Source organism: Enhydra lutris, unplaced genomic scaffold, assembly GCF_002288905.1.
Source record: "Enhydra lutris kenyoni isolate GAN:26980312 unplaced genomic scaffold, ASM228890v2 scaffoldscaffold26, whole genome shotgun sequence".
NCBI classification, from domain to species: Eukaryota; Metazoa; Chordata; class Mammalia; order Carnivora; family Mustelidae; genus Enhydra; species Enhydra lutris.
The window spans coordinates 5,878,304-5,905,893 of NW_019154110.1; the positions used below are offsets into that span (position 1 = coordinate 5,878,304).

The 27,590-nt window shown below is 42.3% G+C and overlaps 1 protein-coding gene and 1 pseudogene across 2 annotated transcripts in view; one reads left to right on the forward strand and one right to left on the reverse strand.

Moving 5' to 3' along the window:
* LOC111151440 overlaps positions 1-14,342 on the reverse strand; it is a 25,371-nt pseudogene extending 11,029 nt beyond the window's left edge.
* Positions 14,343-15,235: 893 nt separating this feature from the next.
* The window catches only part of LOC111151595 (neurofibromin 1), a 270,567-nt gene continuing 258,212 nt past the window's right edge, over positions 15,236-27,590 (forward strand). For both annotated transcript variants that reach the window (XM_022509675.1, XM_022509676.1), the window contains exon 1: positions 15,236-15,323. In XM_022509675.1, coding sequence (XP_022365383.1) covers positions 15,264-15,323 — 60 coding nt within the window. In that variant the 5' untranslated portion in view covers positions 15,236-15,263. The remainder of the gene's footprint in view (positions 15,324-27,590) is intronic.

A 27,590-nucleotide genomic window follows, 5' to 3' on the forward strand; every position in this document is an offset into this window, starting at 1 on the left:
TTTTTTTTTTTTTTTAGTGTTAAGTTATGTAAATTCTTTATATATTTTAGATACTAACCCCTTATAGGATGTGACATTTGCAAATATTTTCTCCCATTCAGTCAGTTGCTTTTTTGTTTTGTTAATGGTTTCCTTCACTGTGCAGAAGCTTTTTATTGGTGTAGCCCCAATAATCTAATTTTGCTTTTGTTTTCCTTGCCTGAAGAGACATATCTAGAAAAATATTTCTGTGGCTGATGTCAGGGGAATTACAGCCTATGATATCTTGCAGGAGTTTTATGGCTTCACGTCTCATATTTAGGTCTTTAATCCATTTGGGGTTTATTTTTGCATATGAGAAAGTAGTCCAGTTTTCCCAACACCATTTATTGAATAAATTATCTTTTCCCCATTGTATATTCTTGCCTTCTTTGTCATAGATTAATTGACAATATAAGCGTGAGTTTATTTCTAGACTCTCTATTTTGTTCTATTGATCTATGAGTCTGCTTTTGTGTCAGTACCATACTGTTTTGATAACTACAGCTTTGTAGTATATCTTGAAATTTGGGAATATGATACCTCCAGATTTTTCTTCATTTTCAAGATTTGCTTTGGCTATTCAGGCTCTTTGTTTTTAGGATTATTTGTTCCACTTCTGTGAAAAACGTTGGCATTTTGACAGAGACCACATTAAATCTGTGGATTATTTCAGGTAGTATGGCCATTTTAACAACACTGGTTCTTCCACTCCATGAGTATGGAATATCTTTCTATTTGTGTCATCTTCAATTTCTTTCATTAGTGTTTTATAGGTTTTGGAGTACAGGCCTTTTAGTTCCTTGGTTAAGTTTTATTCCTAGGTAATTTATTCTTTCTGGTGCAATTGTAAATGGGTTTGTTTTCTGTTTCTACTACTTCAATATTAGTGTATAGAAATACAATAGATTTATAAATATTAATTTTGTATCTGGTGACTTTACTGAATTCATTTATCAGTTCTAGTAGTTTTTTGGCAGAACTTTTAGGGTGTTCTATGTATCATAAAAAATAACAGCTTTATTGAAACATAATTCATGTATGATATAATTCACCCATATGAAGTATATAATTCAATGGTTTTGAGTATATTCAGGGTTGTGCATCCATTATAATACATTTTAGAACACTTTTATTACCCCAAAATGAAACCCCACACCCATTAGCAGTCATTTCTCATTTCTTCCCATTATCCCCCCACACCTTAAGCAACCACTCATTTACTTCACATCTCTATGGATTTGCCACTTATGGACATTTGATATAAGTGGGATTACAATATGAGTTATTTTATGACGAACTTCCTTTGCTTAACATCACGTTTTCAAAGCTCAACCACGTTGTACCAGGTATCCGAACTCTATTCCTTTTGATGGCTGAATAATATTTTGTTGCATGGCTATACCACGTTTTGTTTATCCATTCATCAGTTTATGTATCTTTGAGTTGCTTATTTTTGTCTGTTATGAATAATGTTGCTATAAGTGTTCATGTGTCAGTCTTGTGTGCTTGTGTTTTTTCAGTTTCTCTTGGGTATATACCTAGGTGTGGAATTGCTGGGTCATGTGATAGCTTTATGTTTAATCTTTTGAAAAACTGCCAAAACATTTTCCACAGTGGCCACACTATTTTTTACTCCCACCAGCAGTGTAGACAGGTTTCAATTTCTCCACATCCTTGCCAACATTTTTCTTGTATTGTACAAAATTGTCTTTTGTATTACACCTATCCTAATAGGTATGAAGTAATACTTTATTGTGGTTTTGATTTGTATTCCTTTGATGGCTTGAAAGTTGGTGAGCAGTTTTTCTAGTGCCTATTCGACATTTGTGTATCTTCTTTGAGAAATGTCTATCAGATTCTTTGCCCATTTAAAAAAAAAAATGCTTATTTATATATTTTTTAAAGATTTTATTTATTTATTTATTTATTTGTCAGAGAGAGAGAGAGAGAGAGAGAGAGCGCGTGCACAAGCAGGCAGAGTGGCAGGCAGAGGCAGAGAGAGAAGCAGGCTGCCTGCGGAGCAAGGAGCCTGATGCGGGACTCGATCCCAGGACCCTGGGATCATGACCTGGGCTGAAGGCAGAGGCTTAACCGACTGAGCCACCCAGGTGTCCCCCAAAATTGCTTATTTATAAATATGTAATCTCTACACCCAATGTGGGGCTTGAACTCACAACCTCAAGATCAAGAGTTGCATGCTTTTCCACCTGAGCCAGCCAGCTGTCTTTCCCCATTTTTAAATTGCCATTTTCTCCCATTCTGTAAGTTGTCTTTTCACTTTTTTGATGGAATCCTTGTTTTGTATTTTAAGATTTTATTTTTAATCTCTACATCTGACATGGGGCTCAAACTAACAACCTTAAGAGCAAGAGTCACACACTACACTGACTGAGCCAGCCAGGTGCCCCTTGATACAATATTTTGAAGTACAGAAGTTTGTTTTGTTTTTGATGAAGTCCAATTTATCTATTTTTTTTTTCTTAATTGCTTTGCTTTGGTGTCGTACCTAAGAAACCACAGCCTAGTTCAAGGTCACAGAGATTTACTCCTTTGTTTTATTCTAGGAGTTCTAGAGTTTTAGGTCTTACATTTAGCTCTTACATTGATTCATTTGAGTTAATTTTGTATATGATGTGAGGTAGGAGTCCAACTTCACTCATTTACATGTAGCTATCCAGCACCATTTGTTGAAAGGAATGTTCTTTCCCCATTGAACTGTCTTGATGTCCTTGTTAACAATCAAATTGACTGTAAGTTTGATGGCTTCTTTTTGGACTCTCAGTTCTACTGCCTTGCTCTTATGTCTGTCCTTATGCCAGTACCATGAGTTACCTTTTTTTTTTTTAAGATTTTATTTATTTATTTGACAGACAGAAATCACAAGTAGGCAGAGAAGCGGGGGTGGGGGAAGCAGGCTCCCCACTGAGCAGAGAGCCTGATGTGGGGCTCGATCCCAGCACCCTGGGATCATGACCTGAGCCGAAGGCAGAGGCTTTAACCCACTGAGCCACCCAGGCTCAGTTACCTTTGAGTTACCTTTTAACCATGGCTGCTTTCTTTCTTATAACAAGAGGAGCTCCCAGTTGGCAGTTCTCTTGTTAACAGCTTAGTCTCAGAGGGAGGATGTGGTCATTGAAAGAAGAGGAGGCAGCCAGTTCTCTGGTACATCTGTCTTCTCATGCTGCTCTCACTTCTCCAAGAGTGGAGCCCATAGGATGGAGGTGTCGTCAGTGACACCCTTGTTGATTTACCCCTTTTCAGTGCATTGTGCAGTGTATTCGTGCTGAATTAAGTAGATCTGTGGATTATATTATCTAGATTCAAATAAACATGCTAAGCATGTTACTGTCGACAGTATTCTCAATATTAAAAAACAAATGCACACACACACACAAACACAAACAGGATAAAGGTGTTATTTGACAATGATAGAGGGAGTGACGAACTCCTTTTTAAAGAAACTTGCTATGGAAAGGGCATTTTAAGGGGAAAAAAAAATCTCTAAATATTTCGTGGTTATGCGGTTTGTTGCTAAAAAACATAAGGGCTCACCTGTTTAAAAACTCTGATCGTTGCACACTTAAAAAACTTAGAAATAACAACTTTGAGCCCACTAAAGTTACAAGAAAATGTTTCCGTGGACTTTGAAGCCAAATGCTATTTTGAAAGAAACACCTGATTGACCTCAGGGAAATTAGATATACACTTACTGCATTATAAGAGCAGCAGTGGCCTTGCAGAATTATTGAAAGGGCTGAAAAACTAATATCATTGCATAGTAAGCACAGCCAATGACAATTTCATCCATATATATATATATATATATATATATATGTTTTAGAGAGAACTTTTCAGTTTTGATAGCCATTTAAAAACTCAACTTTAGAACCAGAATTTTAAGATCAATAAATTAAGATGCTAGAAAATAATAAAATAAGTCCAATCACAATGCACTTAGTAAAAATATCATTACAAACAATATTAATATTTTATATTTTTATAATAAATACCATTAATAATATTGCAAGTATTAGACATTTTAGGAAGAACAAAAAGTAATATATTATAAAAGAAAATTAAGAATACCTTAGAATATGCCTAGAATTTTTAAGTAAATAAATAAACCTGTCCTGGGCATGGGTGCTTACATTTTTTTAATTGAAAGGAATGTTTCTCCAAAAAAGCTTTGGGTACCCCTGGTCTAAACTATTACATTATAATTCAGAGTCACACAGTGAATTGCCAATGAGGAGCCACCGTGCACAGCATTTCTCAAACCCATTTGGCCAGGAAACATTTGGAGAGATGAGTGTTCCAGGAAACCTTCTTTGGACAATACTGGATGCTGGTTAAAAGGGTGGGGTGGACTGCAGACAGAACTGAATTTAACTATCAGCCTCATCACGTCACAGCTAGGTGGCCTGAACATATTATTAAATCCTTTTGGGCCTCTGTTATATGTAATATGGGGCTAGTAATATCCATCTCATATGCTTGTATAAATTTTTTTTAAGATTTTATTTATTTATTTGACAGAAGAGAGACAGCGAGAGAGGGAACACAAGCAGGGGAAGTGGGGGAGGGAGAAGCAGGTTCTCCTCGGAGCAGGGAGTCTGACATGGGGCTCGATTCCAGGACGCTGGGATCATGACCTGAGCCGAAGTCAGATGCTTAACTGACTGAGCCACCCAGGTGCCCCTTGTATGAATTTTAAAAATGATACTGCATGTAAGTGCATAGCATAGTGTCTGACATCTTGCAAACACTTCTGGAAAAGAAGTTTTCGTGGTTTTGTCACCTAGGATAGTTATTTAGAGACCTGTTTTACCTTTCATAACTACACTTCTTCAGTGCAAAGATCGAGTCTTCTCTTACAAGCCCTGTGTAACACTTAGCTGCAAGAGACATTCATGAATGAATGAAGAAATGAATAATAGAAGCAGAATTCTCTGAAACCAAACTTTGGGAGACTACCTATATCACCAAAAACTGAAGGAAAAACATTTCTTTCTCAGCTGCTTATAATTCACCTTTTAATGACTAAACCGGAACACTCATGTAAGATGAGGCCTCATAATAAGGAACATTTATTACCTAGGCAGTTGATAACAATTAGCCAGTAATTAATTGTTTCCAGCTGCTCCCCTTTGATTAATTATGCAAACAAATTTATTACAGTTCCCCAGTGGCTTGGTATTGCTAGAACCTAGAAACCTAGCACACCTGAGATGGAGACAAGAGGACCATGAGTGTTTTTTTTTTTTTTTAAAAAGGGGGGGTTATTTATTTATTTTTGTAATCTCTGCACCCAATGTAGGGCTCGAACTCATGACCCTGAGGTCAAGAGTCGCATGTTCTTCTGACTGAGCCAGCCAGGTGCCCCACCATGAATGCTTTAAAGGTCAGAGGCACGAGGACTGGTATGGCCAGGGCAAGATCAGCCATGCGAGGCTATGACAGGCTTCCTCCACCCCCACTTTATTTAGGTCTAATTGACAAATTATAAATTCATTGACAAATGAAACTGAAATATATTTTAAGCATAGAATGTGAGGATTTGATATATATATATATATGATTACTGTAATCAAGTTGATTAACACATCTATCGCCTCACGATTTTTTTTTTTTGTAGAATGTTTAAGATCTCTTTTGGCAAATTTCAAGTATAAATACAGTATTATTAAATATAGTCACCAGGCTGTACATTAGATCCCCAGAACTCATTCATCCTAAAACTGAGTTTATAACCTTTGACCAACATCTCCTCACACCCCCATCCAACCCTGCAAGCACCATCTATTCTCTATTTCTATGAGTTTGAGTTTTTTGTTTTGGGTTTTTTTTTTTTTTAAGATTTTACTTATTTGACAGAGAGACAGCAAGAGAGGGAACACAAGCAGCGGGAGTGGGAAAGGGAGAAGCAGGCCCCCTTAATGAGCGGGAAGCCTGACCCGGGGCTCAATCCTAGGACCCCGGGATCATGACCTTAGCCGAAGGCAGACGCTTGACCACTGAGCCACTCAGGCACACCTGTTTTGTTTTGTTTTGTTTCCACATATAAGTGATACCATGCAGTATTTGTCTTCTTCTGTCTGGCTAAAAGTGGGCTTTAAAGGATAGACAAACTATCTCAGGGTCACAAAAAAAGAGTGAAGGCATGATAGAATCCATTTCCATCTCTCATTCTCCCCACGCCTAGTACATGGGTTCTTATTTCAGTATCTCATTATAATAGTTTTAATGATACTACTACTTGAATGACTTATTTTAAGATTTTATTTATTTATTTGAGAGAGAGAGAGGGAGAGCAAGCACAAGCAGGGGGAGCGGGAGAGGGAGAAGCAGAGTCCCTGCTGATCAGGAAACCCCATTTGGGGCTCCATCTCAGGACCCCAGGATCGTGACCTGAGTGGAAGCATAGCTTTACCCAGCTGATCCAGATGCCCCAATGACAGCGGTATTTAATGATTAACCCAAATCAGTCCTGGGCCTCATGTGGCCCAGTTTGGGGGGGATATTGCATTCACAGAAAGAACCTAGCAATTAAAAATGAAGATAATTCCTGTGGACATTATGCCATTTACAACTCACAATCACACTTCATTAAGTCACATGTCCGTGTCCTCTAGGTCCTCTAGGTCTCCAACCGCAGCTGCTAAGGCCCACGCCCTCCTTCCATTTCTTACTATCCACTGCTCTTTTTTTTTTTTTAAGATTTTATTTATTTGACAGAGAGATCACAAGTACTCAGAGAGAGAGGGGGAAGCAGGCTCTCCACTGAGTACAGAGCCCCCATGCGAGGCTCGATTCCAGAGCCCTGGGATCATGACCCCAGAGGAAGGCGGAGGCTTAACCCACTGAGCCACCCAGGCGCTCCCTATCCACTGCTCTTAATGAGGGTCGCATTCAGGAGCACGAACAGAAACCCGTATGCGCATGCGTAAGAAGATGGCGCCTTCCTTTATCTAATGCAGCCAGAACTCCAGGCAGTTCAGGCAGGGATCCCTGCTCTCACCAGCAGCAGGGCCCCTGGCTAACTTTAGCTTTTATCTTTTGCAAAATGGCTGCTTCATCTTGAATCTCTGTTCTCAGTGGGGAGGTAGAAGAATTAAAAACAAAAGCTTCGTGCATGCCAACTGAGTCCCTCTCTTTTCAATAAGGAAAACAACAGTTTTGTTTTTGTTTTTGTTTTTAAACTCCATCCAGTAGTTCTCCTTATATCTCATTGGCAGAATTCCATCAACTGGCCAACTTCAGAAGAAAGAGCCTGGGAAGGTATGGTATTTCATTGATTTTTTTTTTTTTTAAAGGTTTCATTTATTTGGGAGAGAATGCACAAGCAGGGGAGAAGTAGACTGCCGGCTGAGCCGGGAGCCCTATGTCAGGACTTGATTCCAGAATCATGACCTGAGCCAAAGGCAGACACTTACCTGACTGAGCCATTCAGGTATCCCTCATTGATTTTTTTAAAAAACGTGGTCACATTGTTCCCTCAGAACAAATTTGGGGGAGAAGGGAAAGAAAGATGGTGTGTGGTTTATCTCTGTCCACCAAAGTGCTCCCTGAACCTTCTCTAACACATACAAACTCCCCTCTCTTTCCATTGCTGTTCTTTTCTTTCAGGAGTCACATGAATCTGTTCTGTTTCAGCTCTTTGGCTGTTCCTCTCCCCAGCTGGGAAACATCTACTGGATGGATGCTGGGTGCTTCTCCAAGCCCCTTGCAAGCATGATTTTGTTTAACCCTTAGGATGGCCAGGTATTTCTATTATCGTTCCACTTGATAGATGTGGAAAGTGAGGCTTACCGCAGGGAATTAACTTGCTAAAGTCACTAGCTAATAAGAGGTGGTGCTATTATTTGACCCCAGATGTCCTAGGTGAAAACTGCCTCTGAGATGGAGAGTTGTGCCCATGAAGTTCATTGTGAAGTGCCTTTAGTATTAACACCTGGGCAGGGAATGAGAACTCAGGTTTGGCTGGAAGGGGAAGTCAAACTGAGACATAGTTTCACCAAAAGGCTTCAGCCAACCAAACAAAGAGCTTCAGAGCTGAGAAGGCCTTCATAGTACTCCCATCTTGAGATAAAAAGGCCAAGCCTTGGGGCTCCTGGGTGGCTCAGTGGGTTAAAGCCTCTGCCTTCGGCTTAGGTCATGATCCTGGGGTCCCGTGTCAGGCTCTCCACTCAGTGGGGAGCCTGCTTCCTCCTCTCTGTCTGCCTACTTGTGATATCTGTCTATCAAATAAGTAAATAAAATCTTAAAAAAAAAAAAAAAAAAAGGCCAGCCCTTTAAGGACCTACAGAAAGGGGGTGGTTTCCTAGACTGGAAGTGGGCTTTCTTGGGGAGCAGGTATGACCTTGGGTGAGGTGGGTCCCTTCCCGGAACAATTCTTACAAGATTCTGGTTGTCTCTTAACCTGGGGGAATGTACACCAGTAAGATTAGTAGGGTTATAGCCCTCCATTAATCATCTTCCTTCTCTACCCTTTGTAGATTCCCCTGACCCTAAGCTAGCATCTCTGCTACTCTCAGTGGCTTTTGTGGTAGGGTGACCTGAACCCACATCCCTTAGAGGGTCTGAGCCCCTCATCACCATGCTCTTTTCAGATGTAGCTGCTGCACTTGACTATTTACCATCCTAATTGAACAGGGGAGAATCAAGAGATGTCTCAGGGGATCCCCAAACATACTCCTCTCTGCTTCCCACTGTAATAGCTCTACCTCTTCCTGACGATTGGAGTCGATTATCCCTGATTAGATGATGACCCCTTTCCTTGCCTGCTGGTGTCTTAGTATGAGCAGCCCAAAGTGACTGGGAGGCAACCATAGTTTAAAGTTTCGTGCAATTACTGCTGTGTCCCCTCTTGGTAGTGTTCCCCCTCTGGGAACCAGGACCTCTAGACCTGCATAGCCCACAGTTGTGGAGATGGGAAACACAAATTCCCCTGGCGGGTCACTGGGGATAATGTTAACCAGGGCCACCCCTTCTACCTTTCAGCTCCCAGATCCATGAATTCTAACTTTTGGGGCCACAGTACTAAATAATTGTCACTGATTAGGGTGCATTCTTTGTCCTGGAGGATGGTGCGCCATCCTCTCTCAGCTGGGCCTCAGTGGTACCTTCAAATGGCCGTTCCATCACCCCACTGGGCCAGCAGTTCCTGGCTATATTCTATGGTATATTCTAGGACCAACGGATTTCATGGTCATGGGCCCACTGCACACCTGTTTCACTTTAAGGATGTTTCTTTGGTCCAGTGCTATGTTCCATAGGATCCTGTGTCAGTGGATCAAACATTCTGTGGGTCCTTAGCAGTGCTGGCTGAAAACTACCACCAAATTTTGTGGCAAAGGAAGAGCAAATCCATACCCAGAATGTTTCTATTCCAGTCCAGACAAATTACTGTTCCTTCTAGGGTAGAAGAAGTCATTTTGGCATCAACAGCCTGGTTGGTTTCCTGAGGGATGGTGTCCTAGTAGGGTCTTATTTGGTGTCTGTGGCTGGCAGGTTGGGCACTTGGTGGCATCAGTGGCCAGATCAGCCTTGGCGAGTAGGGGCCCACGCTGTTAGGCTCTTGCAAAGTCTCCACCCTTGCCACTCTGGCTCTCTGGGCATGGCACTCTTATCTCTGCATTCTCCTAGGGTTATAAATTTTGGAAAAATTTAGTCTTGGCTACGCTGGGGGGTGGGCAACTTCTGAAGCTTTTACTTGGCCTTCTCCATTATGCCTGCGCTTATCCCACAGGCCAAGGGACAAATGTGAGGCTTTTGCCAACTACCAAGTATGTCTTTTCTAATTATACATTCTGGGAGGACCAGAGGACTCATTTTCCTATATTCTTGCTGGGAATACATTCTTCTTTAGTCATCAGGTTCTGGGTCTGAAAACTGGCTAAGGTCCAGAAACCAGGCAAGGGACTGTGGCTTTTCACTGGGGCAGGTTCCCTCAGTCTCCTCTTCATCCATCCTTGAGTTTTAAAAGGTGTACACATTGAACCCTGCCAGCCTCCCGTGTCTGCTGCTTCTCGGGACGTGGTGTTCTATTGATTATCCCCATAACTCTCTGCTAGGCGTTATGTCCCCTAAGCTGCCGCTCTAATTGGACCATTCATGACAATGCTGCTTAACCTTGCTTCTGTTGGTTAAGTGTTGCCACCTGGGCTCTCTTTCTTCAAGATCCCATCAAACCTACTGCAGTCTCAGAGCCTAGCTCTGTAACAGAATCACCTGCCATTAGCCCTGGTGCGAAGGGGAGGCACCGCTGAGCTTCTCAGTGATGCTGATGTCTCTCCCATTAGCATACTCCTTATTGCTTGTGCTAAAGGGCACAATGTAGTCAGCTGGTGGGATGTACATGGTACGTCCACTCTAGCATGCCTACTTCTGAGTCTTTTGCTACCTTCTTCTATTCACTGCTATGATGGCTCTGGCCTTTCTGTTTTACCTAGTATGGGTCATTGCTTTCTCTTAGCTTCCTGGAAACCTCCTAGTGACCTGTTAGCATTATTTCATGGGAGCTTGCTAGGATTGTAAATACCATAGTACAGGGACACGTTCATACCAATAAACTCTGCTTTGTCTAGCATTGTGTTCATCTCCTCCATCCTCCCTCCCCAGTTTAGTACCTGGGGACCCAATCCCGTACATAGGCTCCTGGTTTCTGAAGGTATGTACCGTTAGCAAACTCTTTTAGCTCCTTCACGATAGTGCCTCTCCTTCTTTGGCCAGTCCAGCATCTGCACAGTGGGGTTATTATGTGAAATGATTTCTGTTACTGGTCTGGCAGACAGGAGGAGAGGGCCAGGAGGATCCTAGGGAGGATGGATGTTGCCTTGTAAGGTAGATACTTTTACATTTTCAAGCAGGGGGAGTAGGGCCCTTCTATGAACCCAGAGTGTTCGGGGCGATATAGGGTTTTAAGGTTTCCAAGTCTATCAACCCAGATGCCCCAAAGTGCCAGGATCCCACTTCTTTCTAACCATGGCACTGATCTTGCCATGGAAGACTTGACGTGGCTGAGAATTCAACGTGTTTGGAGTGCTACTATTCTTAAAATGAAATTCTGGGCCTGATCCTCAGCATTTCTGCCCTCCCCCCATCTATATATTCCTGAGGTGACACTCTAGCTTTAGCCTTTATTTTTTTTTTAAGATTTTATTTATTTATTTGACAGACAGAGATCACAAGTAGACAGGGAGGCAGGCAGAGAGAGGGGGAAGCAGGCTCCCCACAGAGCAGAGAGCCCGATGTGGGGCTCGATCCCAGGAACCCCGGGATCATGACCTGAACCGAAGGCAGAGGCTTTAACCCACTGAGCCACCCAGGTGCCCCTAGCTTTAGCCTTTAATTGGTGATTAAACACCCTCAACTTTTCATTGTCTTATTCCATCAATAGCTGTCCAGTCTTAGAGTTCTTAAATTTCTGTTTCTCCCCTATATAAGAAAGTGCCGGGTAGATGACGTCTACCCGTGCATTCTTGCACTGGTATTATAGCCCGTCTATCCCTTCCCACTCCATCCGCATGGCTGACAGTCTTCACAGCTGCATAGCTATAGCATGTGGGGCCCATCAAGGGCTTCACCTGGGGGTCTCACTGCCAGGTGGCCAGCAGGTGATTCAGCTCCACTGGACCAGACCACACTCATGGGACTAATTAGTTTAGATGGAAAACCAGCTCAGAAAGAGAGATTTGCAAGAGGGAAATTTATTCGGTAATACACTTGGGATCAACACTGTGAAGAACTAAGGGAGCAGAACAAAGCAGAAAGAGAAGGTGAAATAAATTTGATCACAGCAAATCCTCTTCCTGACCCCCTGAGAGCTGATCCCTGATGAGGGCTCTGGAGTGCTTTAGGATGGTCCCACCCTGGGGCCTGCGTCTTCCAGCCATTTGTGCAGTTTCTCCTGAGGCTGGTTGACCTGGCATGAGGTAGCTCTCTTACAAAGGGCAGTTTCTGGAAAGGGATTCAGAGGAGAGCTGTGGGCCACTAAGGCTCCCAGCAGCTGGGAAAATGGGTGCCTCAGTTCTGAGGTGCCTGGCCCTCCTTGGGATCCTGGAGGTGTGGGGCATGGGTAGAGTGCAGCAAATGTTCCTGGAACAAGACACTTGGAGACAGAATTGGCAGAGACTGCCCTGTGACCAAGAAACAACAGAGAGCGATGCATTTTATTTTCATTAATTTTACTGTTTTTTATTTAATATACTTGACAAGCGTGATACCTTTAAAACTATAGCAAACACTAGTAGTCCCCCCAAACACTCTTGTGGTGGACAGTGCAGAACTGGGATGTTAGGACACCATCTAATTCTGTTCTCCACTGAAGCCATGTCTTTCCGCTAGACCACAGTTAGACAAACTGGTGCTCCGTGGGCTACATTCAGATAGCAGACCTATTTCGTTTGGCTGCACAAGGTTTTAAACAATGTGAATTGGCTGCGCTATGTAAAAATGAGAAAAGTTTATATGTAATTCAGATTTCCAGCTTCTCTTGATTAACGGGAGGATCTAGCAACACTGTGTCAATATTCCTGCTTGGCTGTAATTGACTCAAGCTGAGTGACAGCTGCCCCTTTAACTAGGTGGGGCAGGGGGCCTGCGCTTCTTAGCTAACCACAGTCTCTCTGCATTATCCTCTTTGGCATTCTTGTTTAGAATTCCTGCTGTACTGAGTACTGCCTGACACAGAGCATGGTATATATATAATAGGTGCTTGGGTGCTCAATATTAGTTCAGCAGAATTGAATGATTTTAATTGGAGAGGAACTTGGAGTGTTAGGAGAGGCTTGGCAGTCAGTGGGGGCAATAGGACAGGAAACGCAGATTAGGATGAATTAGTGAATTAATGCTGGCTGGAGCCTGAGTAAAGCAAGAGCAGAGGGCCAAGGCTTGAAGTTTGAGTGTTCTTACCGTAGAGTTAGGAATGGGGAATCGGGGAACCAGAAGAGAGGAAAGAAAAGCACAAAGGGACCTCAGGAATGGAATGCCAGTGGAGCCAAGGGAGCTGAGGGTTTAGCCGTTTGCATCCAGGCTAGCTAAAATGAGGGGAATAGACAGACAAAGAGCCATGGCAACAAGAAAGTAATTAGGAACTTTCAGAGGAAGCATGAGAAAAGGAAAGGAAGATTGTGGGTCTGGAGGGTTAGCAGTGAAGTGGAGGCATTGGGATACTCTCTGGAGGTATGAGTGAGAGCTTTTTTAGGGGTCTTAGCTGGGAAAGGCATAGATGGATATTCATTTAATATTTATCCTTTTCTTCAATATCGTCACCATCATTTCTGACATCATCTAAAAGAAATCAGTTGGTATTCATGTTGCATCCTTAAAGAATGGACTACAGGGGCACCTGAGTAGCTCGGTGGGTTAAGCCTCTGCCTTCAGCCCAGGTCATGATATCAGGGTCCTGGGATCGAGCCCCGCATCGGGCTCTCTGCTTGGTGGGGAGCCTGCTTCTCTCTCCCTCTGCCTGCCTCTCTGCCTATTTGTGATCCCACTCTCTCTGTCAAATAAATAAATAAAATCTTAAAAAAAAAATGGACTACAGAACGACCTAGACCCTATCCTCTTGTTCTAGTGGAATGAAATATTAATTTTAATATGTATTTTGGACAGTCACCAGCCAGCAAAGATTGGAAACTTCTCTCGTGGATCTCTCTCTGCATGGGATCCTGGTGTAGAGGATTTTTTTGTGGTAATGTAAAGTACTAGTTTTGCTCTGCCTTGTCACCCAGTTACTATCATTCCATGTGGCCTAACTGGCTAATTAGTGTGTGCTCAGAATATCTAAACTCATTTTAAGATTATCCTAAGTAAAGTGTATTGAGGAAGATAAACTTAAAAATAGCTCACTCCAAAGTGCATGTCCAATATAGATAGATCATTGTTTTGGATGTAATCCTCTTCCTGGAAAACCAATTTCGTGACCTATTTCACTTGAAATCATTTCAACTGTGGTTTTAGGGGCATAGGGAATGTCTTTGTTTCTGGAGAGCCACAGCCTATCTCTGTTGTCTTTGGAGTCAAACCACCTGGGTTTGCATCCTGACTACCTACCAACTTCAAGCAAATCTCAGAACCTCCTGTGACCCAGCCTCATCAGTTAGATGAGGGTAATACCTATTGGAAAAGCTCATTGAAAGATTTAAGTGAGATGATGAGCGTTGAATCAGTAATGCATGGGAAGCCCTTAGGGGATCATCGAGGATGGTGCAACATGAACCTATTATCAACTGTGCATTAGTTTTATTAACTTGGGTGCCTATCAGTTCAGCAGAGGAAGTCCGGACTTCATTCCGGAGTCTGAGCACTTTGACTGCCATCGGGTCTAGCAGTGGGATTTAAGAGACCGTTTAAAAAAAAAAAAATTGAATCTTTCTTGACCTTACTCTTCCTGTTTCTCCCCAGTTTTTACTAGCTTCGAAGGACTTGAAACATGAGGTTGTGTGCTTTATTTTTTGTGAGAGCTTAAGGCAGAGAGGAACTCTGCACAGCCTCCCCCACATGAGCGGCAGAGATCTGCGCGCTGGGAGAAACGCTAGCCCTAGGGCGCCCTAACTTCCAACCACCGGGAGCAATCCAAACCCGGAGGCCGGCGGGGGAGGGGGAGCCTCTTGTGGCGGTGGGGATGCGAGCGGATGCTCCCGGGTCAGCTCGGACTCTCCCCGGCTGAACCCAGAACTAGAGTGTAGGTGAGCCCGGCGGCGAAGAGGGACGCACGCCTCCGGGCCCGGAGGAGTTAGGTGACGTCACCTCCAGGAGGACTCGCTTTTTCATTAATGAAACCGGCCGGCGCGGGCGCATGCGCGGCAGGCCCCCTTCCCTCTCGCTTCCCCCTCCCCTTTCCCAGCCGCGCTCTCAATCTCTAGCTCGCTCGCTCTCCCTCTCCCCGGGCCGTGGAAAGGATCCCACTTCCGGTGGGGTGTCATGGCGGCGTCTCGGACTGTGATGGCTGTGGGGAGACGGCGCTAGTGGGGAGAGCGACCAAGAGGCCCCCTCCCCTCCCCGGGTCCCCCTCCCCCGTCCCCCTTCCCCCTGCCTTCTCGCCAACGCCCCCTTCCCCTGTCCCCCTCCCGGCTTGGCGCAGGCCCCCCATCCCCACCCCCGTGGGAACGTTCGGAGCCTGCACTCCTCAGACCCTCTCCTCGCCTCTGCCCTCACCTCGGCCCCCGCTCCCCGCCCTCTTCCCGGCCCTGGGCGCCGGCCGGCCGGTCCCTCCGCCGCCCCCCGGCCGCGGGGAGGACATGGCCGCGCACAGGCCGGTGGAATGGGTCCAGGCCGTGGTCAGCCGCTTCGACGAGCAGGTAACGGGCCCGTGGCGGGCGGGAGGTGGGAGCGAAGTGGGGGTGGGGGCGGAGTGGGTGAGGGGAGGAAGGAGCAGCCGCCTCCCCCGCGGCTGCCTCGGGCTCTGGAGGAAAGGAAGGGGGGGACCAGAGGGGGTGGCCTAGGGGGGAGGTGCGGGGAAGGAGGGGACGGCTGGTAGCTCGGGCTCCCCTTCCCTCTTAAGTCGGGGGGTGGGGCCTTTTCCCTGACCACCCCTCGGACCCTCCATCCCCTTTATCCCAGCCCTTCCGCTTGCTAATGAGGATGAGCGACCTGGGGGCGCTTTCAGGGGCTCTCCATCTGGATCTAATCATACCCCCCTTTATTTTTTGAACGAAGGTGGGTAACGTTTAGGGGTTTCCCCTTATCTCAGTAGACCTCCAAACTGGGGGTAGCTGAAGGAACCCCCAGGCTTGTCGTGTGTACCCCCAATAGGAGAACGATAACATCCCGCCCCTCCCCCCAGTTTCTTCAGCTTCCTCTCTTGGACGGGGAAGAGTAGAAGAAAGCAGGGAAAGCACAGGTTTTCTTACTTTCTGCTCCCTTGTCTCTGCCTGCCCCGAGAGCTCCAAGTGCACAAACACTGCACATCTTTTTTGGTACCTCACATGGGCGTCCCCCCCCATATCCTGATGAGACAAGACTGGCATTTACATTGCCGTTGTAGTAGAAACCATGGTTCTCGTTCCCTTCTGCTTCGGAAATATCTTTCCTTTTCTTCTTCCTTAGTAATTGCAGTTTCGCCCTTTATTTTGCCAGTGGTCTGAGAATGTGAATTTGGTTTTCTTGAGTGAGAATCTTGGAGAGTAAGGGGAGAAGGGTGAAAGGAAAAGTGGGAAACTACATCTGAGTCCGTGACAACAGAGAGCAAGGACCGCTGGGATGTGGTCCTGGAACCTTTAATTCTGCTAGTGTTTTGTTGTTGTTTTTAACTCTCACCTCTTGGTTGACAAGAGAACTTTCATTGAGAATATTTGGGGTGGAAAAAAAAAAGTTTCATGGCTTGGGGAGGTGCCCTTTTATTCCCTGAGCTTCACACACTGGGGCTGATCAGAATGAATGCACACGAAGCCTTTTGTCAGTGGGAATTAGTTTAACTTTGTGTTGCTGTAGGTAGTTGGGGATGGTTTAAAGGGATGCTTTTTGCAGCTGCAGTTCTACCCTGGGCTTCCTCTGATGAGGGAGCTGTTTAAGATTAATCCATCTATTTTGTTTACTGGGTACAATCTTAAAAGTGATCATGAGAATTGAATGGAGCCGGGAGGAGGGCTCTGCTTTTATTGGATCCACAAACATTTCCTTACAGGACTCATAGTGTTTCTGACCTGTCTGAAAGATACTTGGGAATAGGAAGCAGGATTGAGAAGAAGTTGGAAAAGAAAGGACAGAGATAAAGTAGAATTACAAAGCTGTCGGGAGCTTGCAGGAGTTGTCTCGCCCATTCTCCTTCTAGACCAAAAAGCATCTAAACCAAGTGTACTACTAATCTATCTGAGGAAGTAAGATGTTACTGCATTAGGTTGTGTTATTGATAGAGCATTAGATTAAAAACTTGAGGGAAAAGACTTTCTCTGTGTAATCTTGAAAAGGATTTAAAAAGGACATGAAAGAACCCCAAAGCTGAACCTTGTGGACAGCATAATCTGGATGCAGGAATTTGAAGGATTCACACCATCATTGTTGTTCTCCAATTTTTTTTTTTTTTAAAGATTTTATCTATTTGAGAGAGAGACTGTGAGAGAGAGCATGAGAGGGGAGAAGGTCAGAGGGAGAAGCAGACACCCCGAAGAGCTGGGATCCCGATGCAGGATTCAATTCTGGGATTCCGGGATCATGACCTGAACTAGCCGCCCAACTAACTGAGCCACCCAGGCGCCCTCTAATTTTTTTATTAAATAATTTTTTCCCAGTTTTTAAACTTTATTTCTTCTTACCTGTTGCTCTCTAGGCTTATGTGCCACATACAAAAAAGATAGCTTTCTAAATTTTAAAAGAAGAATGATTTGATTATATGCCCAGTAATGCAAGTAAATATTTCCTTCTTTTTGTCTCCAGTGTTAAAGGACCTTAGGCTTTGTTGTTTGCCTTGTTATGAATATTGTGGGATCAAACCCGCCACCATCTGTTAAAAATTAAGAACTTAAGAGTTTTCAACGGAAGCATTTTTTAAAAATATATTCCTTATGTTGTAATTAAGAGAAAGATACATAGGGCAAATTATTCCTTACATTTTTCTCTTACAAGGTTAAATGAAGCCTGCTGACTGTGATACAAAAATATAAGGTTTTCAGTGTTTAATATAAGGTACTTTTTGTATACTTTAACTTACTATAGAAGTAATAAATGTTTAATTCAGATAGTTTACCTTGAGGTTGGAAAGTGAGAAAACTGAGGCACAGATGTATTAAATGACTTTCCAAGGTCTCATAGCAGACCTAATAATAAGAACCTCAGTATGGGAAGTATCACATGCTGCACAATCAGGAATACTTTTTCTTGAAAAGTATCTCGTAGGATTTGTTTTAATAACCCGATAAGTATAGTTAAGAGAGAAGAGTTTACATTTTTATTGAGGGGAAAGAAAGCTCTGCATGTAGTAAGAGGTATTTATTATAAGAGTCTTAAATGTTTCAGCGATTTCTAAAAGTTTTAAGTTTTGGATATGTTGTCTGTATTTTGTTTCACTGGGTCCAGAGGGATTCAGGCTGCTGCTTATTACAGCTAAGATGTGTGTGCTGAGCCAGAGAGCATGTGCAAGTCTAAAGGTAGCAACTCTGTTTATGATTGAATTGATGTTTTGGTTAGCCTTCTGATATTTATGGTGATTGAAGCAGAAATGCATTGCTAGCCACTGCTGATAATGTCTTGTACTCTGATGGGTATTGCTTGGCAACTTGATGCGGTAGACCCAGTTAAAAGAAGTGGTAGTGTTCCATCTTGACGTTTATAGCTTAAGTCCTCATTTCCAGGTGGGTAAAATGAAATTGCTGTAACCTGCTAGTTTTGCACCTAAATGTAGTATTTGTGGCCTAAGTTGAATGATTCTTACCAATTTTAAAACGTAATTACCTCCTTGATTAGGGATATGGCAGTTGCAAAGGTGGAAGGCCAGGAAGTTTAATGAATGTATCAGTTATATCTTTTCCTTCTCTGTGACCTCCCTTTATGGTGCTGAATAGTAAGTTTCTAAATTGAAATTGGCAAATTTTAGGTATATAGCTCTAAATTGTGGCTTATTAGGTTACTTAAATTAGAGAAAACCTTGTTACATGCCCCACCTAGCTCTGTGTGCCCCCCCCCCCCCATTTGTAGGACTTTGTTTCTTTCTCTTTCTTCTCTCTCTCTCTCTCTTTTTTTTTCCTGAAGATTTATTTATTTGTGAGAGAGAGGAAGTGAGGTGGGGGAGGGGTAAAGGGAGAGGGAGAGAATCTCAAGCCAACTGCCTTCTGAGTGTGGAGCCTGCTGCTGGGCTTGATCTCAGTACCCGGAGATTATAACCTGAGCCAAAATCAAGAGTCGGATGCTCAACCGAATGAGCCACCTAGGCACCCCAGTAGGACCTTGTTTCTGAAAGGGCACATAAGAAAACTTGTGGTTATTTGAAGATTTTTTTCTTTTTTATAAGAAATTGAAAAAGTATCCTGAAATGATTTGTCATAATTATATTCATTTAAGCATTTATATTTTCCCTATCTGGTCAAGTAAAAATGGTATATAATACTCTCTCCTATTTTTTTTTTTGAAGATTTTATTTATTTATTTGACAGAGATCACAAGTAGTCAGAGAGGCAGGCAGAGAGAGATGGGGAGAAGCAGGCTCCCTGTCGAGCAGAGAGCCCGATGTGGGGCTGGATCCCAGGATCCTGAGATCATGGCTTAAGCTAAAGGCTTTAACCCACTGAGCCACCCAGGAGCCCAGACACTCTCTCCTATTTTTAACAGCATATCAGAATAAACTCTGATTTTTTATTTGAAATAATAGCACATTATAAATTGAATGCTAATTGGAATGCCCTTTGAATATGTGGTATAAAACATATGTGGTATAAAATGATTGGCAAGGGGCACCTGGGTGGCTTAGTCGGTTAATCTCTGACTCTTGATTTTGGCTTAGGTCATGATCTCAGGGTCCTGGGATTGAGCCCCATATCCAGCTCCACATTCAAGTGGAGAGTCTGCTTGAGGATTTTCTCTCTCTCCCCCCTCTGCCCCTCCTCTGCCTCACTTGCATGTGCACATGCATGCTCTCTCTCTGTCATAAATAAATAAATCTTAAAAATGATGAACAAAAATAGTCTTTGAGGTTATAAACCACATGTTAATTGGTAAATAGATTTGTAAAACTGAAGCTGTTTTGGATTAAAAAAAAAAAAACAAAAGCCTTCCTAGCCTAGTCTTGTTCTTAAAGCCTTGTCTGCCATTTTTATAAGGCCTTAAAAGCAGTTGAAAATGAATACTCTTTTAGTGAGGGGTATTTTATGGTGAGGAAAATATGCTTATTCTTTATTCTGGAACTCATTTTTAATTACTTTTTTAAAGATTTTATTTGAGAGCGAGAGAGAGCGAGAGAGAGCGAGCATGAGCAGTGGGGACAGGGGCAGAGAAAAAGGGAGAAACAGTTTCCCTGTTGACTGGGAAGCCGATATGGGGCTTGATCCTAGGACCCCAGGATCATGACCTGAGCCGAAGGCAGATGCTTAAACAGGCTGAGCCACCCAGGCACCCGTGGAACTCATATTTTTAAAAAATTTCTTCCCACTGGTCCTCAATTAGTTCTTTATGCTCCCTCACTCCCTTCACCTTATCTAGCATCTAATTTAACTTTTCTTTATGTGAGTGCCTTCCTTTTTGCCTTCAAACTTAACTAAGATTGCTTTTCTCAAACATTTACTTGGTCCTGTAGCTTTCTCTCAGTGGCTTTTTTTTTTCTTTCCTTCTCTTTTGTTGCCAATTACCTGCTGCCCCTGCTGTTTATCCACCCATTTCCTTTATAGCTGAAAACTAGCTTCTGCCTCTGCTTTCCTTCTGGATTGCTGCTTTCTTGAAAGTGATTCCTTCTGGCAAAACATAGTGGTTTTTCTCAACGGTAGTGCCGCTGTGGTATTATGTTACCTCTGGAAACCAGTATTCTGGAATTCCTAAGAAAACAGTACTGTTGGGGCGCCTGGGTGGCTCAGTGGGTTAAGCCTCTGCTTTCGGCTCAGGTCATGATCTCAGGGTCCTGGGATCGAGCCCCGCATCGGGCTCTCTGCTTATCGGAGAGGCTGCTTCCTCCTCTCTTTGCCTGCCTCTCTGCCTACTTGTGATCTTTCCCTCTGTCAAATAAATAAATAAAATCTTAAAAAAAAAAAAAGAAAAAACAGTACTGTTTTGTATTTATGCTTGCAGAACCTTATATATTAACGTGCTCATCAATCTTTGGATAGATTTGCTTTCTCTGGTGTACTGTGCTGCCTATCACTGAACCAGGGTTCCTAAGTGGGGTCTGAGTTTTGTTCTGCTCTTTACTACCTCTGTCCTTAGGCCAGAGCTTAGATCTCTGTGGAGCCTAGATTTTCCTCATCTGTCAGAAAAGAATCAACTAGAAAATCTCTGAGGTTCTCTTACCTAGTTTAAATATTCGATGATTTTAGCAGCATCTCCCCATGCCATAAGAGTCCATTGGGAGCTGACTCCACTTAATTTACCACACTATTTCTCATTATGCCTCAGCATGCACCTATGTCCTAGACAGGTTGACTCAGTCTCTTCTGTATATATCATGCTTATTCCTGCCTCTCAGCCTTTGTTGATGCCAGCCCCTGCCTGAATGCTTTTGTTCCTCCTCTGTGCTTTTAAAATTCCTATCCATCTTTCAGTGTTCAGCTTAAGCTTCATTTTCCCCCATGAAGTCTTTTTGGATTAAACTCACTGCAGTCTCATTTCTTGGTGTGTTTGTCACCTGGGGTTTCTCCCTTCAGGAGGGTTGGTTGAACACCGCTTAGTATTTGCTCTTCTCTTTTTGTCAAATAGGATGTAAACTTTCTAAAAAGAAAGAAGCCTCTGTTAGAATTCTCATATAGTCACCCCAGGGCCTTTGTAGTTATGAGCATATGGTGTGTCATTGGTGGAATGTTTTGTATATGATTCCTGGTTGAAAGGCTGATTGTCTAAAAGGAGTGGGGATTTTGGCTTTTAAATGGAAATAACTGAATTTTAAGGTAGTGTTTGTAATAGCTTAGGTCTTAAATGATATTTTAGTCACGAATAGTTTTTTTAAGAGATAGCTTTGAGGAACTTGCACATATTTATATTTCTTTCCACAGAACTAACATGTTTTATGAATCAAGTTTCAGATCTGGTTAACTACCTTTGTGGTCTTGGATTTGTCATTTACTTTTAGTGGTAAGTCTCTATATAAGGAAATTTTTTGCAGTAGTGTAATAGGATAATGAATGCAGAGAGCTTTGAAAAATCTAAAAGTATTTAAATGTAAGATTGACACACATTCTTTGCAGTTTATTGACTACTGTGTTTTCACTAAATAAGGGAGATTGGTCTCTGGATATTCCCCAGAAAGGTACATGAACTGATTGCATGCCTTACTGTAGCATTCATTGATGAATAGGGTACTGAGTGCATCCTTATGTAGCATATCATGGATGTCTATAATTGATTTTTTCTTGCTTTATCATCTGATTTATAGCAAATGTATTATATGGCTCCTCAAGTTTGGGGCCTTTCATATGAAAATGTCATAAGGTATTGTGTGAATTTGGCCAGCAATATTGTTACATTTTGTTTCATCTTCGTTTTTAAGGTTTTTTTTTTTTTTTAAGATTTTATTTATTTATTTGGGCAGGAGGAAGAGACTGAGGGAAAGTCAGAGAGGGAAAGGGGGAGGCATATTCCTAGTACCCTGGGGTCATGACCTCAGCTGAAGGCAGCCACTTAACCAACTGAACCACCCAGGCACCTCTGATTTTAACTATTCTTAATATGTGACATTTTGAACAATAGAAAATTAGGTTCTTAAATCCACTTCCTCCTCTTTTATTTTATTATTATTATTTTTTGATGTGTTTAGCATGGAGAATTTTGTGCTTTTAGGAAAGGTTAATGATCTATTACAATATGGTAGTGCCTTATTTTTACATCTTTTCTTTGGATTACTGAGGCTGCTGTGGGGCATTTTTTGGTTTAGTCTTCAAATTTCATGTTTTGGGGTTCCATATAGACTCTGTATTGTTGCATTTTAACAACACGCTTTTAAGGGTGAACAGTGTATTAATTAAGAACATATATTTTGCAAATGTGTTCCTTTAGCTTCAGTCTGTTCTTCATTGGGAGTTATGTGTGTGTGTCAGACCAGGGACAGGAGGTATAAGAAAGCTTGTGGGGTTTTTTTTTTTTTTTTTTTTTTTTTTGGTTGTTGTTTGTTTGTTTTTTAAAGGAAGTTTAAGGAGAATATTCATAGAAATAGAATGGAAGGTTTGTGGGGAGGTTAGCTTAAACTGTTAGAAGGCTTAGAATCAATACTGAAGTAGAATATGGGCATCTTAAGCTCTTTGCAGAGGATTGACTTGTGTTTATAAAAGCATTGGCTTATTTTATCTGAGATCTTTTAGAATACCCCATTTTCTTGTAGGTGAAGAGGGAAAGATGAGACAAAGTTTGTTCTGACCTTGAAGAAAAGACAAGTTAACATGTTTTACATTGTAGTTGACTGTGAATTAAAGTTTCAGCAATCTGGGGCACCTGGGTGGCTCAGTGGGTTAAAGCCTCTGCCTTCAGCTCAGGTTATGATCCCAGAGTCCTGGGCTCGAGCCCCACATTGGGCTCTCTGCTCAGCAGGGAGCCTGCTTCCTCCTCTCTCTCTGCCTGCCTCTCTGACTACTTGTGATCTCTCTCTGTCAAATAAATAAATAAAATGTTTAAAAAAAAAAAAAAAAAGTTTCAGCAATCTGTAAAATTCTGTATCATACTAGGTCCCAGAGCCTTGCATAAACAGAGCACTCTGAGAGGTTGTGCTGAAGAAAATTTTAACTGGTAGAATATGAATAACTGGAATTGGTAGTGCCCTCATTAATGTCTCTTAAGGTGCGTTCAGTAGACTGCCTGTCTGACCACTTCAGATATCCTATGCCAGTGATACATAGTTACATTCTTGAGATCTCTTGAGAGTGGCTTTTCAGCCATTGACTTTATCATCAAAAGAACTTCTGTTGCGACAAGAAAGCCCTAAGCTAATATGGAATCCCATCCTATTATGATGAATTGGAATTATTCTCTAAACCTGTATGTATTTTTTTTTTTTTTACTATAAATGGCACTAATTACTTTGAAGTAGCAATAACTTGAGGTGCAAACTTCCAGATTGCATATTTTCTTTTCTTTTTTTTTAAGATTTTATTTATTTATTTATTTGACAGAGATCACAAGTATGCAGAGAGGCAGGCAGAGAGAGAGGAGGAAGCAGGCTCCCTGCTGAGCAGAGAGCCCAATGTGGGGCTCGAGCCCAGGACTCTGGGATCATAACCTGAGCTGAAGGCAGAGGCTTTAACCCACTGAGCCACCCAGGCACCCCGCATATTTTCTTTAAACCACAGGTTGGCTCTCTTTTGGTTTGACTTAGGATTGCCACTACAGTCTACAAGCTGTTGCCTGCCCCTATTCATATTTTATAGCTTTGACTGTCTTATCCTATTGAATTTCAGAGAACTTACTTAACTTTTCCTGATGAAATCCTTTCCCCTTCACTTCACGTTCCCCAAGCAGGGTTGTATATCTAGTTTAAGAGGCATGAAGTTAATTGAGTAAATAGCAGGACTTTTTAGGAATCTATTTTAAAGGTTTTTTACCTAACTTATTTTTAATCATAGTTTTATACTATGTATAAAGATCATGACCTTATGGGTCATTACCGCTCATAACAATCTCAAGTGACCCTTTTCACTTAAATTGTTGACTGCTTTCCTTGGGTAGTCTTCATAGTAATTTGGGTATGAGAAAACAACCTAACCACCTCAAATTTGTGATAACAGTAAACTAGGTAGTAAAACAAACAAACAAACAACAAAAACAAAACAAAAAAAACCCCCAAAAAACCCAGAAAAGAAGTTTTTATTATATAGCTTTCAGGGTGGCCTCGGACCAGTTACCTCTCTGAACTTCAGTCTTTTTATGTTTTCATCTGTAAAATGAGGATAATAGCTGTCTACTCATATTATGGGCTTGTTTAGTATCTTAGTTGTTAATCCTTTACATGAAAGGAAGCTGTAAATAGTCATAAAAATGTATTACTGTGATTATCTTCTGGTGCAATAGTTTTTCTATCCCTTCTTTATAGTTTGATTTGTATAGTTTGGTATTTTTTGGTATAGTTTGGTATTATGATTGCACGAGAAAAAAATAACTAGATATCCAGAGCAACTTGTCCACAATCATATGACATGTAATTAATTGAGTTAAAACTAGAGTGTGGGTGTTAATCCTCAGAGCAGTAACTTTCAATAAAGCTTTACAAAAAAGGTCTAAATTTTTTGAACAGATAGCACAAATATGTAAAGTGAGGAATGTATTATTGCTTCTTCCCTCAAAGATGAGTTGTTAACATTTTACCTTTTATGTTCATATGAGTGTATCTGGAAATCTTTTAATACATCTGGTCATATGTTAGAAATAGACATAACTAGACATACATTTTAAACATATCTTTGATTTCATTATCATTCTTTTCACCTTATCAAACCTTCTTTGGCTGTTAGGAGAAGTTGTAAAATTGTCCCCCACCCTCCTTTTTTTAGATTTTATTTATCTGTGAGAGACAGAGCGTGAGAGCAAGCATGCATGTGAGTGCACAAGAGAACATGGGAGCAGGGCGGTGAGGAGCAAAGGGAGAGGGACAAGCAGACTCTGCCCTGGGTGCGGAGCCTGACTTGGAGCTGCATCTCACAACCTTGAGATCGTGACCTGTGCCAAGATCAAGAGTCAGATGCTTAACTGACTGAGTCCCTCAGGCACCCCAAAATTGTTCCCCTTTTATTTAGTATAAATATTGCATTATACTCACTACAGATTTTTAGGTGAAGAGAGTTGAATTCTGAAGGTGAGAGAATAGAATTTGTTAGAATACCAATAAGAATGTACAATTATAAATATGAAACTATGTATTTCATTTTTTTCTCTTGGCCTTTTACTGTCCAGTTTTATAAATTTGGTTTTCATACTCTAAGAACACTCCATTTAGGATTTGATTAAATCTGAGGCAACTCTTTAAACTTTGGTAATATTTGAGTATTTTATCCTATCAGATTCTTGGGTATTTGTTTATTTATTTATTTTAACTTGGTATATACACGTTTTTTAGCCCCCGCCCTCCCTGCCCTGCAATGTCATCCTGACTTTTGAAATATCTTTTCAACCTCCATCTCAGCCCAGGGCTGGGAAAATATTTCTCGTATTCTCCAGGCAGGTCTTCCTTTTGGGTAATGGACTGAAGTGGTGGTAGGGGGGGGGGGGGGGAGGCATTTGTATTTCCTGTTATGTTTCAGTTTTTGGCCTCTAATAACTGAATTTGCAAGTAGAGAATGGAAGAAGTAGGTTTTGTTTTGGTCAAATGTTGGCAACAAAGATCAATGAAGACCTGTGCTTTGGTTTCTGTCCTGACTCAATTGCCTTGTGATATATGACTCTAAATTCTGAGTTGTTTCATTTTCTGTAAAACAGGAGAAATAGGATCTGACAGTCTAAAACTTTTATAATTCTTAAAATGGATTCATTTTTGTTTTATTTTTTTAGAGCCAGTCCTCTGAAAAAAATCATTCCAGTCACTAATTGATCAGTCACAGATCCTTAGGTAGAAGGATTCTGAGATTATTTAAATCCGCTTCTGCAGTAACCTTGACAGATGATTATCCAACCTCTATTTGGACATTTATTTAAAAAAAAATATGGTAGTAGTTCATGTTCATTGCAGAAATTCAGTAAATCACACATAGACAAAATGAATAAAGGTCATTTATAATACCACACTGCAGAGAGAAGGTAAAATTTTGGTATATCAAGTGTGCTGATTCTGAAATCAGGCTGCCTGGGTTTAAATTCTTGGGCTCTGCTTTGCCACTGCTTCCTAGCCCTTGGCCAATTTACTTAACTTCTTCAGGCTTCAGTTTCTTCACTTGTAAAATAGGGTTAATAAAATTATTTAATTCTCAGAGGTGGTTGTGAGATTTAAATTAAGAAATAACGTGTATTGGTCAAGATGGCGGAGAAGTAGCAGGCTGAGACTACTTCAGGTAGCGGGAGATCAGCTAGATAGCTTATCTAAAGATTGCAAACACCTACAAATCCAACGGGAGATCTTAGAGAAGAAGAACAAATTCTAGAAACAGAAAATCAACCACTTTCTGAAAGGTAGGACTAGCAGAGAAGTGAATCCAAAGCGATGGGAAGATAGACCGCGGGGGGAGGGGCCGGCTCCCGGCAAGCGGCGGAGTAACGGAGCACAAAATCAGGACTTTTAAAAGTCTGTTCCACTGAGGGACCTCGCTCCAGAGGCTTAACCAGGGTGAAGCCCATGCGGGGTCAGCGTGGCCTCAGGTCCCGCAGGGTCACAGAAGGATCAGGGGTGTCTGAGTGTCGCAGAGCTTACAGGTATTAGAACTGGGAAGCCGGCTACAGAGACAGAGCCGAGGAGTGAGCTCTAAGCTCGGGGTTACCTTGAACTGGTCACAGGCTCGGTCAGCTCGGAGCGCGGCCGGAGGCCAGGGTGACGGGAGTAATTGGGCGCTGTTCTCTGAGGGCGCACTGAGGAGTGGGGCCCCGAGCTCTTGGCTCCTCCGGGCCGGAGACCGGGAGGCCGCCATCTTCATTCCCGTCCTCCGGAACTCTACGGAAAGCGCTCAGGGAACAAAAGCTCCCGAAAGCAAACCCGAGCGGATTCCTCAGCCCGACCCCTGGTAAGGGCGGTGCAACTCCGCCTGGGGCAAAGACACTTGAGAATCACTACAACAGGCCCCTCCCCCAGAAGATCAACAAGAAGCCCAGCCAGGACCAAGTTCACCTACCAAGGAGTGCAGTTTCAATACCAAGGAGAGCAGCGGAATTCCAGAGGAGGAGAAAGCAAAGCACAGAACTCATGGCTTTCTCCCCATGATTCTTTAGCCTTGCAGTTAATTTAATTTTTTTTCTTTTTCAATTTATTTTTCTTCTTCTGCTAAATTTTTTTAACTTTTACCCTTTTCTTTTTTAACGTTTTTTAACTAGTT